At 39.4% G+C, this 16647-nt stretch overlaps 1 protein-coding gene across 2 annotated transcripts in view; it reads left to right on the forward strand.

Annotated features, from left to right (window-relative positions):
- Positions 1–366: 366 nt before the first annotated feature.
- RAP2A (RAP2A, member of RAS oncogene family) overlaps positions 367–16647 on the forward strand; it is a 43267-nt gene continuing 26986 nt past the window's right edge. Inside the window, exons 1-2 of one of the 2 annotated variants that reach the window (XM_059042032.2) lie at positions 367–758; positions 15644–16012. In XM_059042032.2, the coding sequence (XP_058898015.2) occupies positions 445–758; positions 15644–15815 (486 nt within the window). In that variant the 5' untranslated portion in view covers positions 367–444 and the 3' untranslated portion in view covers positions 15816–16012. Of the gene's footprint in view, positions 759–15643; positions 16013–16647 lie in introns of those variants that run through there. The other variant, XM_059042034.2, reaches the window with a different exon arrangement.

The following is a 16647-nucleotide window of genomic DNA, read 5'->3' on the forward strand; positions in this document are numbered from 1 at the left end:
GCTGCGCCTCCGGGCTCCGCCCTGGGCCGCCGGGCCCCGCCCCCAGCAGCGCTGCGGCTCGGGCTCGGGCGCGCGCTTCGGCGCCGGGAAGAGCGGCGGCAGCGGCGGCGGCGGCGGGCGGGGAGCTGGGCGTGGAGGCGCGAGGGGCGGGGCCGCCGGCACTGCGGGCCCGCGGTTCGGGCGGCTCCGTCGGCTCCTTGGCTCACACTCCGTGCTCGCCCTCAGTGCCTGCCGGCGCTCGCGGTGCCGCATTGCTGCCCGGCTCGGCCCATGCCCAGGGCTGCTGCTCCCTCCGCCGGCGCCCGGGGGGCTGCGGCGGCCGTGAAGTGGGGGCGGCCGCGGGAGGCGGCGGGGCCGGCCGCCGGCGCAGGGTCCGGGCGCGCAGCGCGGCGGGCGTAGGTCTATGTCGCGGGCAGCGGCGGCGGCGGCGGCCGCGGAGGGACGATGCGCGAGTACAAAGTGGTGGTGCTGGGCTCGGGCGGGGTCGGCAAATCCGCCCTGACCGTGCAGTTCGTGACCGGCACCTTCATCGAGAAATACGACCCCACCATCGAGGACTTCTACCGCAAGGAGATCGAGGTGGACTCGTCGCCGTCGGTGCTGGAGATCCTGGACACGGCGGGCACCGAGCAGTTCGCGTCCATGCGGGACCTGTACATCAAGAACGGCCAGGGCTTCATCCTCGTCTACAGCCTCGTCAACCAGCAGAGCTTCCAGGACATCAAGCCAATGCGGGACCAGATCATCCGAGTGAAGCGGTGAGAGGGCCGGGGGCGCGGGCAGGGGGCTTCGCGGTGCGGACGGCAGCCCCTGTCCCGGGGCCAGAACTCCCTCCCGCGCGCTCTGGGGTGTCCGTGGGCAGGAGGAGCTGTCTAGGGAGATAGCTCTGCGATCTTAGGCTTTATGATAATTTTTTTTTTTTTTTAACCAGCATCCTCCTCCTCCTCATCTTGAATCTCAAATTTGAGTGCTTTGTTTCACAACTCAAATTTGGCATCCCGTGAACCCACAGCACAGCTCTTTGTCTCTTGGATATTACTAGTAGCGCTTGTGCAGAACCCCAAAGGAAACAAAGTTTAAAACTTGCAGTGGGGGGAGAGGGGCGGGTAGGTTTCTGCTAGGAAGAGGGCAGCTGTGCAAGTATAGTGGAGACATTTTCAGATTGAACAACAACAGAAAACCTACCTTTGCAGTATTTGACAGCAAAAATTGCTCACACGTACGTGGTTAAAAATGTCAAGTCCAAAGAAGGAGACCTTTCTCGTTTCATAAAAGATTGAATGGTGCCAAGGCGCTTTACAAAAATGAACTCTCCAATTAAGATGAAACTTTAAAGACAGATTATCAAATTATTTGAAGACATGGCTCAATGGGATTGAGATAGTATATAGGAGCACAAGTATACCATTCACATTAAAGAATGCGACTTAACTATTTTTTTTCTTTTTGGTCTAGCTTCCTTATTCCCCTCAAAAACAAAAAAAAGAAAGAAAGAAAAGGGAGGGAAAAGGGCATACCTGGAAATAATACAAGTTTCTTCAAAGGTGTGACTCAGATATTAGCTAATTTAAAGTTAATGCAAATAAGCTCTTTCCTGATATGAACTTTTTCTAAAGTGTGCATTTAGGAAATATGGCTGGTGGCATAAATGGCTTTTATGACATTTGTGTTCTCTTAAGTGGACTGAGTATATTTTTTCCTATAATTTCAAGCATCAGAAGTGTAATATCTCAGTTCAGAGTTTCAGCAAATTTTTCTAATTACTGTTTACGTGTTACTGCTTTGTCTGATTCTTATTATTAGTTAATAATTGCTAATAATTTTGATTTAGTGTAATTTTGTTTTTCTTACCCAATTCTACCTAGAATCCTAAATTTGTAGACATTTGCTGAAAACTAGTTGTAAGTGTCTGTAGATGTAGTCTCATTTTTAGTCAGTTTGAGTCTACCCACTTTGAAAGAGCAAATACCAAGTCACATATACTCAGGGGTTGCTCAAAAATTCATTAGAAGAAGCAGATTTTTAATGCCACGTATGAGATCAAAGGGGAGGCCCTCTCCTGAAGCTCTCCCCACTTAATTCACTGAATATGCACTTTAATAGCTAACCTAAAATTTGGTATGTTACTTCTTCCATTAAATTTCAAACTAGAATAAAGTGGATATTTTTATAGCCTCTTATGGTGTTCTGAGATCTGTGAATCTGATAGCGTCTTACTTCTTCAGTCTCATTTTCTTGAAAGTTAGTTATAGTTAACATAGGAACACTTTTGGTGTTCAATGTACTAAATATCTGATATTTAAGAGGCCACATTCAAGTGACTCAAATCTTTAATTCCCCCTTCATACTACTTTAAAAAAAAAAACGTACAAAGCAGGGCAATCTAACACATTGTCACATGTCAATCTTAGGCCATATACATACATCAAATGATAAAGTAAATGCCCCAACTCCTCCACCCTTTATATTTAAACATACACAGATCATACCTGCATTGATAAAAGTCACATGCCCAGGGCGAACTTCTTGACACAAGCCTAGGGGACAGAATATGGTAAAATGACATTGGATAGTGTAGTCCATATGGTTTTGTAGTTTCTTATGATTTAGTAGAGATTACTAATAATGAGTTAGTCTAAACATAGTGTATTGGATCAATTTGTTAGCACTGTGACCCAGGAAGAAAAAAAAAAGAGTAAAATTCTATTTGCCCAGATGTCATTTACTCACTAGTCTCAGTTCCTGATGTAAAATTTGAAAAGACCAGCTGAAGTGTAGTTCATAAACTCTTTCATGGGAATTCATCCATTGTGTCCTTAAGAACCACTTGGGCCCTTCTGTGTCCTGATATTTTTTACTTCACCCTAATCTCATCATCTGGCCTCCCGGCCTATAGCCTATTATAAACAATGTTGAAAGAAAGAAGGAATCTGTGTATACTATGTATTTTACAATACAGCATATATTACGCACATACTGTGCTAAAGCAGGCATTCAATATGTTGGTTCTTTAACTTTTCCCACTTAAAGAGAATAAAATGTGATTTTCAAATAAGTGAATTTTTTTCTTTTTTGGGAATCAGTTTTTAAATTAATCAGTTGCTGTAGGAGGTATTCGGCGTTGTTCCCTCCCCTCTGCCAGTTACTGCTTTACATGTTTTATACAACAGTTGTTTGGGGATATTTAATACCATCATAATGCAGATGACATAAGTGAAGTGCAGAGAGGGTTGATATTTTGCCCGAAACTAGTCATTGGTGGAGAGAAGATTTAAAACAAGATCTGCATGAATCCATGTACTCTTCTTTTCTTCTATACCACGCTGCCTTTGACCTTGATGTTTACTGGCAAATTCAGCAATGCAGCCTTTGGTCTAGGGTAGCGCTCTTCAATTCAAATATAGTTGTGGGCCATGTGTGTAATTTTGAAACGTCTACTAGCTGATTTTTTTTTTAAGTGTGAAGCAGGTAAAATTAATTTTAATAATATATTTGATTTAACCTACTCTATCTAAAATATTGTCATTTCAACATGCAATCAGTATTCAAAAGTTGAGATATTTTAATAGTTTTTTTTTCATACTAAATTTTCAAAATCTGGTATTCAGTTTACACTTACTGCACATCTCAGTTCAGACTAGCTGTATTTCAGTTGCTCAACAGCCACATGTGGCTCCAGGCTACCGTATTGGACAGTGTAGGTCTAAGGTGTATATATTTTGGGGAAATGCTTGCTTCTCTGAGCTCCATCTTCCTTGTAGAGTATAGCATGCACCTCTCAAGAGTCTTTGTTAGGATAAAATGAGATAATATATTTTAAGGTGTCCAACACAATACCTTGAACACAAAAATTGCTTCAAAATCCCAGCTGTTCTTTAACTTTGTCACCCTGTCTGCTTAAAATTTTATCCTTGATATAAATGTAATTTGAGAGGAAATAAATTTGATTGCATTTTGAAAGTCATTACCTAGTATAGACAAGATGATACTAAAAAAGCAGTGGTGACCAAAACAATCCTTGGAAAAATTTTGTTGGTATTCTCTTAAAATATTTTTTCTTATTAAAGACCTTATGGGAAAGGGCAAGAGAATGAACATTTAACTTTAACTGTAGCACCAACGCACGGCTGACAGTGAAATGGAGCTTTTCCCTGGATTGTTCTTGTATGGAATGTTTTGCTTATAAAAAGTATAAAACAGATCCCTACTCCCTTAAGTGTCTGTAGGTTCACGGACATCCATATACAGGTTCCCCCCTGCTATCTGAAAGTAGAGAGTTCCTATGAAACCTTTACTAAGCCAAAATGGCATAAAGTGAAGACGCAATTACCTTAGGACGCATCTTGCTTACAGATGCGCAAAAAAAAAAAAAAAATCTAGGTAAAGCGCAGATGCTCACAGACACAGTTCAAAGCTATAGCAGCTTGATGCTGAGGTGCTGAGTGTGGTTCCTGGGGAAGGAACTTGGAGGTGCCTCTCTCCCTGATGGGTACGTGCTACCTCTCAACTGCTCACAGCAAACCAAGTGCTGGACGCTATTTTTACTTTTTGCCTTTTTTCATAAAAGCAAAAATCATCTTCTGATTTCTTTGGGTTATCAAAAACAGGTACTAACGTAGGTCTTTCCTGAAAGTGAAGTGTCACGAAGCAACTTTTTTTTTGGCCTCTCCTGTTGCGGAGCACAGGCTCCGGACTTGCGGGCTCAGCGGCCATGGCTCACGGGCCCAGCCGCTCCGCGGCACGTGGGATCTTCGCGGACCGGGGCACGAACCCGTGTCCCCTGCATCGGCAGGCGGACTCTCAACCACTGCGCCATCATGGAAGCCCTGCTTTGTTTTTCTAAATTGACTTTGGATGAGATCAGACACATAGGGAAGAGTGACGAGGATACAGAAAATGTTTCAATTGAAATAAAACTCAAGTTCTTTCTAATTTCATAGTTGCTTCTCCCATTCCTCCCAGGGTGAGCCGTGGTCCCGACTTGAAGTACCTTGGAACATGCAACCCAATGCCTGTTCTTAGGATAAAGCCCAGAAATCTTCAACATGGCCTTCCCCGGCCCAGCAGTGCTCTTACCCCTCCCTGCCTTTCCTCCTTCACCTCTGGCAACCTTCCTCGCCCCTTGGATTCCAGCACCCAGACCTTCTTTTAGTTCTACGAGAGTGCCCGTCTCTGGGCTTTCCTTCTACATGCAGAAATCACCCACCTTTTTGCAGAGTTAATTCCTACTTCTTGGCCCCTGCTTCGAAGGTTTCCTCCTCAGGGAAGCCTTCGTCGTCTTCCCCGGCTGACCCAATTCTGTCCTGTCTTCCCACGCTGTATTAACCTCACGCCTCACCCCTTCCCTCGGCCACCTGCGTTTCAGGCCTCAGTGGCACCCTGTGCCCCACCACTGGTAATGCTTATCAGAGTTTAATTATCTGGGCGGTAATTTAAGTACAGCCCGTCTTTCTTATTAAACTGTAATCCCATGTGGCTAGAATGGCTCCTGGCACATAGGAATCACTCAAGAAAAATGTGTTGAAAAAAATTAGTATTCAAAGAGAAAATTATTTTAGTGGCCTCAGTTTCCCCAAGCATTGGAATTTTATGATGGAGGAGGTGACTCTTTAAAGCCCATTTTGCAGCTGGAGTAGACGATCTCTGTTCCACTCTAACATTCTGGGAGCGTACTTCTATCTATCTACTAGGGGCGACCAGGGAAGAGGTAAAGTTTAATAACAAACTTGAAGAATCAGAAGCCTGGTGTCTTCCAGATGGAGGACACGGCATGGGAAATGCATAGGGTAGGTTCACTGGCTGTTAAATAGACCAGGTTGGCCAAACCAGGACTTTGTATAGAAGTGTGAGACGAGGTAAAATACATAAAGCTAAATTACGGAAGGTTAAAGACTCTGGACTTGCTCCTTCAGTCAAGGACTGTGATCAGAATTGTTATAAAAATAGCAATATGGTGGTGATATGATAGATGGCTTAGTGGTAATAGACCAGAGTCAGAAGAAGGAGTTGTATTGTCGTAATGTCATTTCTACATGAAGTATAAAGATTCTGAATTAGCATGGAAAGAATGGATGCAAATAATGTTGTAAAGAATGAATTAATCAAACTTAGTGGAAGAAGGAGAGGGAAAGGTCAAAAGTAACCTCGACATTTTGCACATGAGCGAATAGGATTAGAGAGGAATAGCTGGGGGAGATTATTTTGGCTTTGGAGATGGTAATCATCCAGGTAGATGCACCTAATTAGCAATCAGAATACTGGACTAAAGCCTGAAAGTTCAGTTTATGTATGAGTGTAAAGACTCAAAATCATCTATATAATTGACATTTGGAGAGTAGATGAACCCTGCTGGGTAGTGTATAGAGAGGTAGACGTGAATGGCCAGGAATAGAAATTAGAAGTGAATGTGGCCAAGGATAGAACTTGACATTTGTAAGGTACCTAGAGGAGACTTTATACATTGCATTAGGCTAGAAGGCATGGTGCATTTTATTTTTTTTTTAATTTTTTTATTTTTTCATTATTTCAAAGCCACCTTTTATTATTAATCACAGAGCAATAAAAGGCAAACAAGCAACAACAGCAGAAAAAACTATTTACAAAACGACTTAAATACTCTTAGGGCTTCCCTGGTGGCGCAGTGGTTGAGAATCTGCCTGCCAGTGCAGGGGACACGGGTTCGAGCCCTGGTCTGGGAAGATCCCACATCCCGCGGAGCAGCTGGGCCCGTGAGCGACAACTACTGAGCCCGCGCGTCTGGAGCCTGTGCTCCGCCACAAGAGAGGCTGCGATAGTGAGAGGCCCGCGCACCGCGATGAAGAGTGGCCCCCGCTTGCCGCAACTGGAGAAAACCCTCGCACAGAAACGGAGACCCAACACAGCCAAAAATAAATCAATGAATAAATTTAAATAAAATACTCTTAAAAACTTTTGACTTACTAATTATCTATGAAGAAGTTCTACATCAGATAAAGCATTGCAAACTTTAATACCTTAATCATTTAAAAACACCTTCATTATCCAGGCTTTAGGAGCCAGTGTCCTTTAATGGACAACAGACTCTTGAATAGTCCTTTATTGGACATTTTAAGAGTTACACAACAATAAATATTTTGGCTTCACAGAACCTGCACCATATCTACCTCATTAGCCTACCTTTGGGTCCTTTCTGATCTGGCATTTCTTTTCCCTCAACACTCAGAAATACTGCACTAGATGGCCTTTTCATTTTGGGATAGCCATTTCATTACTTATTTTTATGTGGCATGGTGCATTTTAAGACTGAGAAGAAAAATGGGGAAAGGGTGGTTATTTGTACTACCCAAAGTGAATAAGTTACTTTTTTTTTACTGTTATTATTTCATATTTCTGTATCATTTAAGTGATCACTTTTAAGAGACCCAGCTGATCGTGTGCACATTTTCTCCTCACAGTAAGTTGCCCTAAAAGCCCAATCTAAGGTAGAGGTGGACCGCCAATTGCCAACACATAGGTCAGGACCCACAACAGATAGGCACTGTGGAGCTGAAACCAGGAAATACATCCAATGATGTTGGTCCCAGTAAGTGATTTCTGGAGTCTGCCACCAATTCCTTCTTCCCCAAACACCTCCTTCCCCAGTTTGATACCTCCAGAGACCATAATTGTAATTGAACGCTCCTCCAAGGTACAGAGCCTAATAGCTGTGAGTCACTTTTTAGAGCCCAGAGTTTTTTCCTGCAAAGGAAACTTGGTTTTGCTGCCTTGTAAAATTAGAATATTACAGTAGAGTCATTTCCTTTTTACCATCCCAAGAGTAGAATTTTTTAAGTTCATTTTGTAGATGGAGTAGATGATCTCCCACCAGCCCTACATTCTGAGAATACTTCTATCTCATTGGCACAATAAGGGAAAAAATAGTTTAGTATGAACCTTAAAGAATCATCAGCCTGTGACCTGCAAATCTTATCTATTTAGGGGTTTGTGATAATTGTATCAATAAAATCTCTAATCAGAGGAATCATTACAATGTTGTTTTTTTAAAAAAAAAACGGTAGAGGGGCAGAAAGGATTTAAATAGCCAGCCAACAATTCTACTGCACACAGACAAAAGATATCACCTATCCCTGAATATTGATAAATCCTCTGACAAATGGAACAGATGGGTGATTTGAAAGGTGATTTGACTGGCCACTGAATGAGAAGTATTCGGGCCCCAGGTGGGTGGATGACATTGACTTTCTAACTCTCCTTTAGGAAAAAGTCAGATAATTGACAGATAAACACTAAGAAGGGGGAACTAATAAGATATCAATGGATGACCCAACCAACAGGGAGAGCCAACACAGCTGGAATCTTTTTATTTGTTAAAATTGTCCAGTAACAGTACACTTGGGTGATTTAATTCTGTATGCCATCTTTTCAGAAATTATATATGGCACATTTAAATGCATAGATTATATATTTACACGTTTCTAAGCAGTGATCTTTACATAAAACTATGTACACCATACACAATCTGTGATTTTAGACATCTGCATTTCAGCAAAGTATATAAGTAAAATATAAGTATATAAAGATTAAGTTTATCAAAATATATTAAAGGAGCATATTTCTAGTTGCTAAGATTTTGACATGGTATATACTAAATACTGTTTATGTACTTCTAAAAGATTGGAACCTCTTTGGAAATGTCGGACCTAATATTTCAACTATTCACCTTTTATTCTTGTAGGAAAATTCTACTAAAAAGCATCACATTAGCCTGATTTTTAATAAATTTCAGTTTAAATTAAAGGTCACTGCTATGAAATAAGATTTTTTTTCCAGCATGTGAGTCAGAATAAGGTTATTGGGTATCCGAATCAAATGTCAGCAGCATGTTATATCAAAGGCATGGCTTGGGAAATCCAACAATAAAGCAGCATTGGAATTCTTTGGAGTTTGATGCATTTTATTACTTAATGTTGGAAATGTACTTATCACACATTGCTAAAAGCTCTATCTGAATAAGCTATTTAAAATAGATTACAGCATGTGAATAAAGTATACTTGTAAATTATACATTCTTTTTAATCAAACTGGTGGAATTGGATAGATGGTTGGTTTTCTTTTGTTTTTTTGTTTTGAAAACAAACCAAATTGATATTTTATGGAGAAATGTGGTGATTAATTTTTTTGTGGGTTTTTAAAGTTCATTTTTATTGAGATATAATTAACATATAATACTGCAATCGTTTTACGGTTTTTTCACTCAGTAAAATTACGCAACATTGTAAACCTTTACATAAAACATTTAGGAGTTATTTCCCATTAAACATGATTTGATATGTGCATATATTGCAAAATGGTCACCACAGTAAGTTTAGTTAACGTCTGTCACCACACACAGTTACAGGTGTGTGTGTTTGTGATGTCAGCGTTTATGATTTACTCCCTTGGCAGGTTTCAGACATCCAATACCGTATTGTTACCTGTAGACGCCGTGCTGTACACCAGCCCCAGGACTTACTTATCGTTTATCTTATAACTGGCAGTTTGTACCGTTTTACTGCCTTCACCCATTTCACCCCCTGCTCCATCTGTTCTCTGTATCTGTGAGTTCAGTTTTGTGGTTTGTTTGTTTTAAGATTCCATATATAAGTGAAATTATACAGTATTTGTCTTTTTTCTGTCTGACTTATTTCACTTAGCATAATGCCCTTAAGGTCCATCCAAATTGTCTCAAATGACAGGATTTCCTCTTTTTTTATGGTTTAATAATAATATTCTGATATATATATATATATATATATATATATATATATATATATAAAAACACATTTTCTTTATCAGTTCATCCATCAGCGGACACTTAGGTTGTTTCCACATCCTGACTGTTGCAAATAATGCCGCAGTGAACTTGAGGGTGCACATATCTCTTCGAGATAGTGATTTTGTTTTCTTTGGGTAAATTCAGAAGTGACATTGCTAGATGTTCTATTTTTAATATTTTGAGGACCCTCCATACTGTTTTCCATGGTGGCTGCACCAATTTACATCCCTACCCACCGTGCACAGGAGTTTTTCTTTTCTCCACATTCTCACCAACACTTGTTTATTTTTTGTCTTTTTGGTGATAGTCATTCTAACAGGTGATATCTCATTGTGATTTTGATATGCATTTCCCTGATTATCAGTGTTGAGCACCTTTTCATGTACTCTTTGGCCACCTGTATGTCTCCTTTGGAAAAACGTCTGTTCAGATCCTGTGCCCATTTTTTAATTGCATTTTTTTTCTATTGAGTTGTATGAGTCCTTTTTATATTTCAGGTATTAATCCCTTTTAAGATATATGATTTGCAAATATTTTCTTCCATTCTGTAGATTACCTTTTCATTTGGTTGATGGTTTCCTTTGTTGTACAGGAGCTTTTTAGTTTGTTGTAGTCCCATTTGTTTTTATTTGCTTTTGTTGCCTTTGCTCTTTGTGTCAAATCCAAAAAATTATTACCAAGACCAGTGTCAAGGAGCTTACTCCCTGTGTTTTCTTCTAGGAGTTTTATGGTTTCAGGTCTTATGTTCAAAGCTTTAGATCCATTTTGAGTTGATTTTTGTGTGTGGTATAAGGTAATATTCCAGTTCCATTCTTCTACATATGGCTGTTCAGTTTTCCCAGCACCAGTTACTGAGGAAACTATCCTTTCCCCATTGCATATACTTGGCTCCTTTGTTGTAAATTAGTTGACCATATATGTATGGGCTTATTTCTGGTTTCTCTAGTCTGTTCCATTGATCTATATGTCTGTTTTTATGTTAATACCATACTGTTTTGATTGATATAGATTTGTAACATAGTTTGAAATCAGGAAGTGTGATGCCTCCAGCTTGGTTCTTCTTTCTTAAGATTCCTTTGGCTATTTGAGGTCTTTTGTAATTCCACACAATGTTAGGATTGTTTGTTATATTTATGTGAAAAATGCCATTGGAATTTTGATGGGGATTGCATTGAATCTGTAGATTGCTATGGGTAGTGTGGACATTTTAGCAATATTCTTCTAGCCCATGAGTACAGAAGAGCCTTAGATTAATTTGTGTCTTCTTCAGTTTCTTTCATCAATGTTTTATCATTTTTTAAAATTGTTATTATCTGTCAAAAAACAAAATATTAAAAACAATAACTCTGCTTCTTTGTATGCACTCAGCAGTGGCTTTTACATTTTCTTAATCATGGCTCTCAGGAATACATTTTGCAGTGTACATACAGGCATAAATACGTATAACTGAAACCAAAATTTCGTGAAACAACAGTTACACTTGGTATGTTGCTGGTATTATATTTTCTGTTTTATTCTTTTCTGTTTTATTTCATTGTTTTTAAGTGTTCCTCTTGATCCACTAAATTGATCTCATCACACACAATCTGAAAACTGCTATCCTGGAACATTTTACTCTAAGAAAAATAAATGGAACTATCTCTTTCATAGTTTGAAACAACTTTTATCTTCTCTTCCTGCTTTTCCATTTTCCAGCAATGCTATGTAAATGCTCAGAAAGTGAAATGAATTTCCCAACATGAGTTAGTAAATGTTACCTCTGTCACAGAGAAAGATAACGTTTAGTCAAGGAACAAAGAGATACATGAAGTGTATCTTTTGAGGAAGCATTTATTACTGTTTGTTGGGCATATTACAAATATGAGGACATTTTTCTCTTGTACTTTTGTTTGTTCTGGTAAGGCAGGATAGCTCCTGCCTTGTGAAATTTAGAACAGAGAAAGGGATGTTGCAGTAGGATCCCAACCAGAATGTGTTCATTACTACAGCAGGTTGCTGTGGGGACTTGGGAGACTGATCTTTATGAGAGGTTTGCTGCATCTGTCTAGGATGATGTTGATTCAGCTCTGCCTTTAAGACAGTAAAAATAGATGAAGACGACCATAATTACAGCTATCTTAAAATTACTTAGTAAAATTACCCCAGAGAAACATTATAAACCTTTACTTAAAACATTTAGGAGTGTTGTTTTTCATGCTTTTTTAGGAGCAGCCCTTAAAAATTAGTAATTCGAATGTGGAAGTCCTACACCATATTAATATTTCAGTACATCTTAATGTTTTCATCTTACCAGATGTCTTTACATCTTTCTGCAAATGAAATCTTAGAGAGTTTTTCTCTGGTTTTGGATGGAAAATTTTTGTTTTGTTCTTAATTCTAAGTACATGCATCCTTAGGTTTACAATGAACATAACAAATGCTGTATATATTATAATTGCTCTCAGTCAGTATTTAATTTTATTGGGCATACTGATCTTATCTATGAAGACCATTAATTGTTAATCTGGTTATAGCTGAGCTTCGGTACTTACTAGTCATGATTTAGGAGCAGGTTAGCATTCCCTGCATCTCACCTTCCTCATCTGGAATATGGGTATAATATAATAACTAATGAGGTAATGAATGTCAAGTTTCTTTACATAGTAACTCTAAAATATCAACAAAAAAGTTTCACCAAAAATCACAGAAATAGAAATGAGACCCAAGCATTTTCTGACTTTATAGATCAGTATACTGCCACATGATTTCTTAGGCATTACACTCACTTGCCTTCCCGTAGCTAGAAAAATTATATATTAGCTAATCTAGTATTGCATTTCCATTTTTCCATTGCTTTCTTGCCTGTGTCTGAAGTGCTCGTACAGTGTGTGTATTACAGAACTTAACAGCATAGACCCTGAGCACTTTGTGTCTTTGGCTTCCACAGGAGACCCTCTTGCCTATAAATGGTGACAATATGATTTTGTGACTCACAAAGAATTGTGATTTTTTTTTTAGTACATGTATTTAAAATATAAAAAATATAGAAAGTGATCAGGCATATAATAAGTATTTGTTAAGTAACACTTTTCTTTTTAAAAAAGTTTATAATGATAATAGACCTTTTATGAATACCAAAACTATACATGGGGTGAAGAAAATTTTAATAGTGTTTATAGCTAAATTACATATATATGTGTATATGTGGGGGCAATGGAGGGAAATGTGTTGACAGAGCTTTTTAATAAATTGATTCTAGAAGTTTTGTCTTTGTATAAAAGTCATCACTGTCAACATCAAATACTATGGTTTAAACCACTTTATTTGCATAACACTGCCCTGAGCATTATGCAGAATAAGTACAAGATACTATCTTTGTCCATCTGGCATGCCAAAATGTACTACAAATGAATGTATATTTGACAGTGTTGAGTTTATTATATATGGAGAGAGAGACAGAATACATTTTTTGAAACAATTTGATTTCTAAGTTTTAAAGTATTATTCCACCAAAAACATTGCTTTTGCTAGGCCACTTTTTTTAAGGAATTTTTTTTAGGGGTACAACTTTTTTTCCTCTCTTCTTATTTTATTGAGATATGATTCACATACAGCAGTACATAAGTTTAAGGTGTACAGCGTAATGATCTGACTTACATACATCATGAAATGATGACCACAGGAAGTTTAGTGACCATCCATCATCTCATACAGACAGAACATTAAACAATAGGAAATTTTTTTTTCCTTGCAATAGGACTCTTAGGATTTACTCTCTTAACTTTCATGTATAACATACAGCAGTGTTCATTGTATTTTATCATGTACTTATAACTGGAAGTTTGTACATTTTGACTACCTTCATCCAATTCCTCCCCCAACCCCCAGACACCCCTGCCTTTGGTAGCCACAAATCGTTCTGTTTTGCTATGAGTTACTTTGTTTTTGAAGCATAATTGGCCTACAACTCTATGTGAGCTCCTGGTGCACAACATAGCGCTTCGGTATTTCTGTATTGGGTTGGCCAAAGAGTGCCTTCAGTTTTTAAGTCAAAATAAAAGACACATTTTTCATTTTCACCAAGAACTTTATTGAACAACGTATTCACACTTTTGTGCCACTACCTTCTGCCATTTCTCAGGCAACTCCATAATTCCATCTTCCCAAAACTTTTTATCTTTTCGAGCAAAGAACTGTTCCAGGTGCCTTTTACAGTCTTCCAGGGAATTGAAATTTTTATCCATCAAGAGAATTTTGTAAAGACCGAAATAAATGGAAATCCGAAGGTGCAATGTCTGGCGAATATGGTGGATGAATCCGAACTTCCCAGCCAAGCTGTAACAGTTTTTGCCTGGTCATCAAAGAAACATGCGGTTTTGCGTTATCTGACGGAAGATTATGTGTTTTCTGTTGACTAATTCTGGATGCTTTTCATCGAGTGCTGCTTTCAGTTGGTCTAACTGGGAGCAGTACTTGTTGGAATTAGTCATTTGGTTTTCCAGAAGGAGCTCATAATAGAAGCCTCCCTTCCAATCCCACCGTATACACAGCATCAGCTTCTTTGGATGAAGACGGGCCTCTGGTGTGGTTGGTGGTGGTGCATTTCACCTGCCCCACGATCTCTTCCTTTCCACATTACTGTACAGTATCCACTTTTCATCACCCGTCACAATTTGTTTTAAAAACAACGTTTTCATTACATTTAAGTAGAGAATCGCATGTGAAAATGTGGTCAAGAAGGTTTTTCTCACTTAACTTCTGTGGAACCCAAACATCAAAGCAATGAACATAACCAAGCCGGTGCAAATGATTTCCAACGCTTGATTTGGATATTTTGAGTCTGTCGGCTGTCTCCTGCTGACATAGTCAAAATATCCTGATTGTTCTCAATTAATGTCTCAATTTGATCGCTATCAATTTCACCTGGTCTGCCTAACCTTGGAGCACCGTCCATCGAGAAATCCCCAACACGAAACTTCGCAAACCACTTTTGACACGTTTGGTCAGTCACAGCACCTTCTCCATACACTGCACAAATCTTTTTTTGCGTTTCGGTTGCGTTTTTACCTTTCTTGAAATAATAAAGCATAATATGCCGAAAATGTTGCTTTTTTTTTTCGCCTCCATCTTCAACGTTGAAATGGCTACACAAAAATTCACCAATTTTGATGTCTTTTTTAAAATGCACGCTGATACGATAGCTGTCACATACAGTCTAACAAAGGTGTTTCAAATGAAGTTAAAGACAACTAAGTGCTACTGGACCCATCTTACGGAAAAATCTGAACGAACCTTTTGGCCAACCCAATATGTTACAGAATGATCACCATGATAAATCTAGTTACCATCTGTCATCATACAAAGATATTGCATTATTATTGCCTGTATTCCCCTGTACAAATGTATACTGTATATTTCATACCTCTGAATCATTTATTTTGTAACTGGAAGTTTGTAGTTCTTAATCCCCCTCACCTGTTTCTCTCACCTTTTCTCAAGGTTTTTTGATGCATTCTAACTCATTATAGAAGGTCAAAATTTGTCTGTAAGACTAATGCCAACAATTATATATTTGCTTTGTTATATTTAATACATTTTGATCCTCCCTGGAAATGAAATCTTACTTTATATTTGATTGTTGAATGGTTTGAGCAGAACTGTTATCTTAGAAAGCATTAAAAAAAATTAACTGATTTATGGATAATTGAGAGAAAACAGCGTAGATTAGGTAGTACCCAGGGAAGATAGCTGGGAGATTATCTAAAGATAAAAGTTCGTTATCAGGGATAGCTTAATATAGATTAAGAAACAAAACAAAACAAAAAAGCATAAGCTTTATCTTAATATCAATTCTTTTGTCTTTGCATTTAGTGAAGCTGAAATATCCAAATATGGTACACATAAAACTATACTATCCAGGACTTCCCTGGTGACGCGGTGGTTAAGAACCCGCCTGCCAATGCAGGGGACACAGGTTCGAGCCCCGGTCCGGGAAGATCCCACACGCCGCGGAGCAACTAAGCCCGCGCGCCACAACTACTGAGGCCACACTCTAGAGCCCGCGTGCCACAACTACTGAAGCCCGTGTGCCACAACCACTGAAGTCCACGCGCCTAGAGCCCGTGCTCCACAACAAGAGAAGCCACCACTATGTGAAGCCCGCGCACCACAACGAAGAGTAGCCCCCGCTCACCGCAACTAGAGAAAGCCCGCGCACAGCAACAAAGACCCAACACAGCCAAAAACTAATTAATTATTTTTAAAAAAAAAAAAACTATGCTATCCAAAATATAATCCCCCACCCACCCAGATGACCCACATACACTTGGACTGTTTTCTGCTTCGTGAACCAACACTCCAAACAAACTTTGTCCGTCAGTCATAGTCATGTTGGCACAGTAAGGAGCTGCGTGCTCATTGTTAAGACAAGTGCTATTACATATATGAACACTAACTAGAAAGTTAAGACAATTTTTAGGTTTATTTTAGAAGAGATGGAGATGAGAAAAGAACTTTTCAATGATTAATCAGTTTACACATAATACTGATGGCTCGAAACTTTTTTCAGTGGTCTTGCATTAAAGAGCTTAATGTCTGCATAAACTCTACTTGTTCTTGCTCTCAAATGGCCATCAACCAGTGTCGGCATACTGCCCCCTTCAGGGAGGAAGGATATAAACAGAGTGTTGGGTGGTTGGAGGCCTCCCAGAGGTACAGCCATTTGAAAAGACCACGCTTTTTTTTTTTTTTTTTTTTTTTTTGCGGTACGCGGGCCTCCCACTGTTGTGGCCTCTCCCGTTGCGGAGCACAGGCTTCAGACGCGCAGGCTCAGCGGCCATGGCTCACGGGCCCAGCCGCTCCGCGGCACGTGGGAT

Source organism: Kogia breviceps, chromosome 16 (genome assembly GCF_026419965.1).
Source record: "Kogia breviceps isolate mKogBre1 chromosome 16, mKogBre1 haplotype 1, whole genome shotgun sequence".
NCBI classification, from domain to species: Eukaryota; Metazoa; Chordata; class Mammalia; order Artiodactyla; family Physeteridae; genus Kogia; species Kogia breviceps.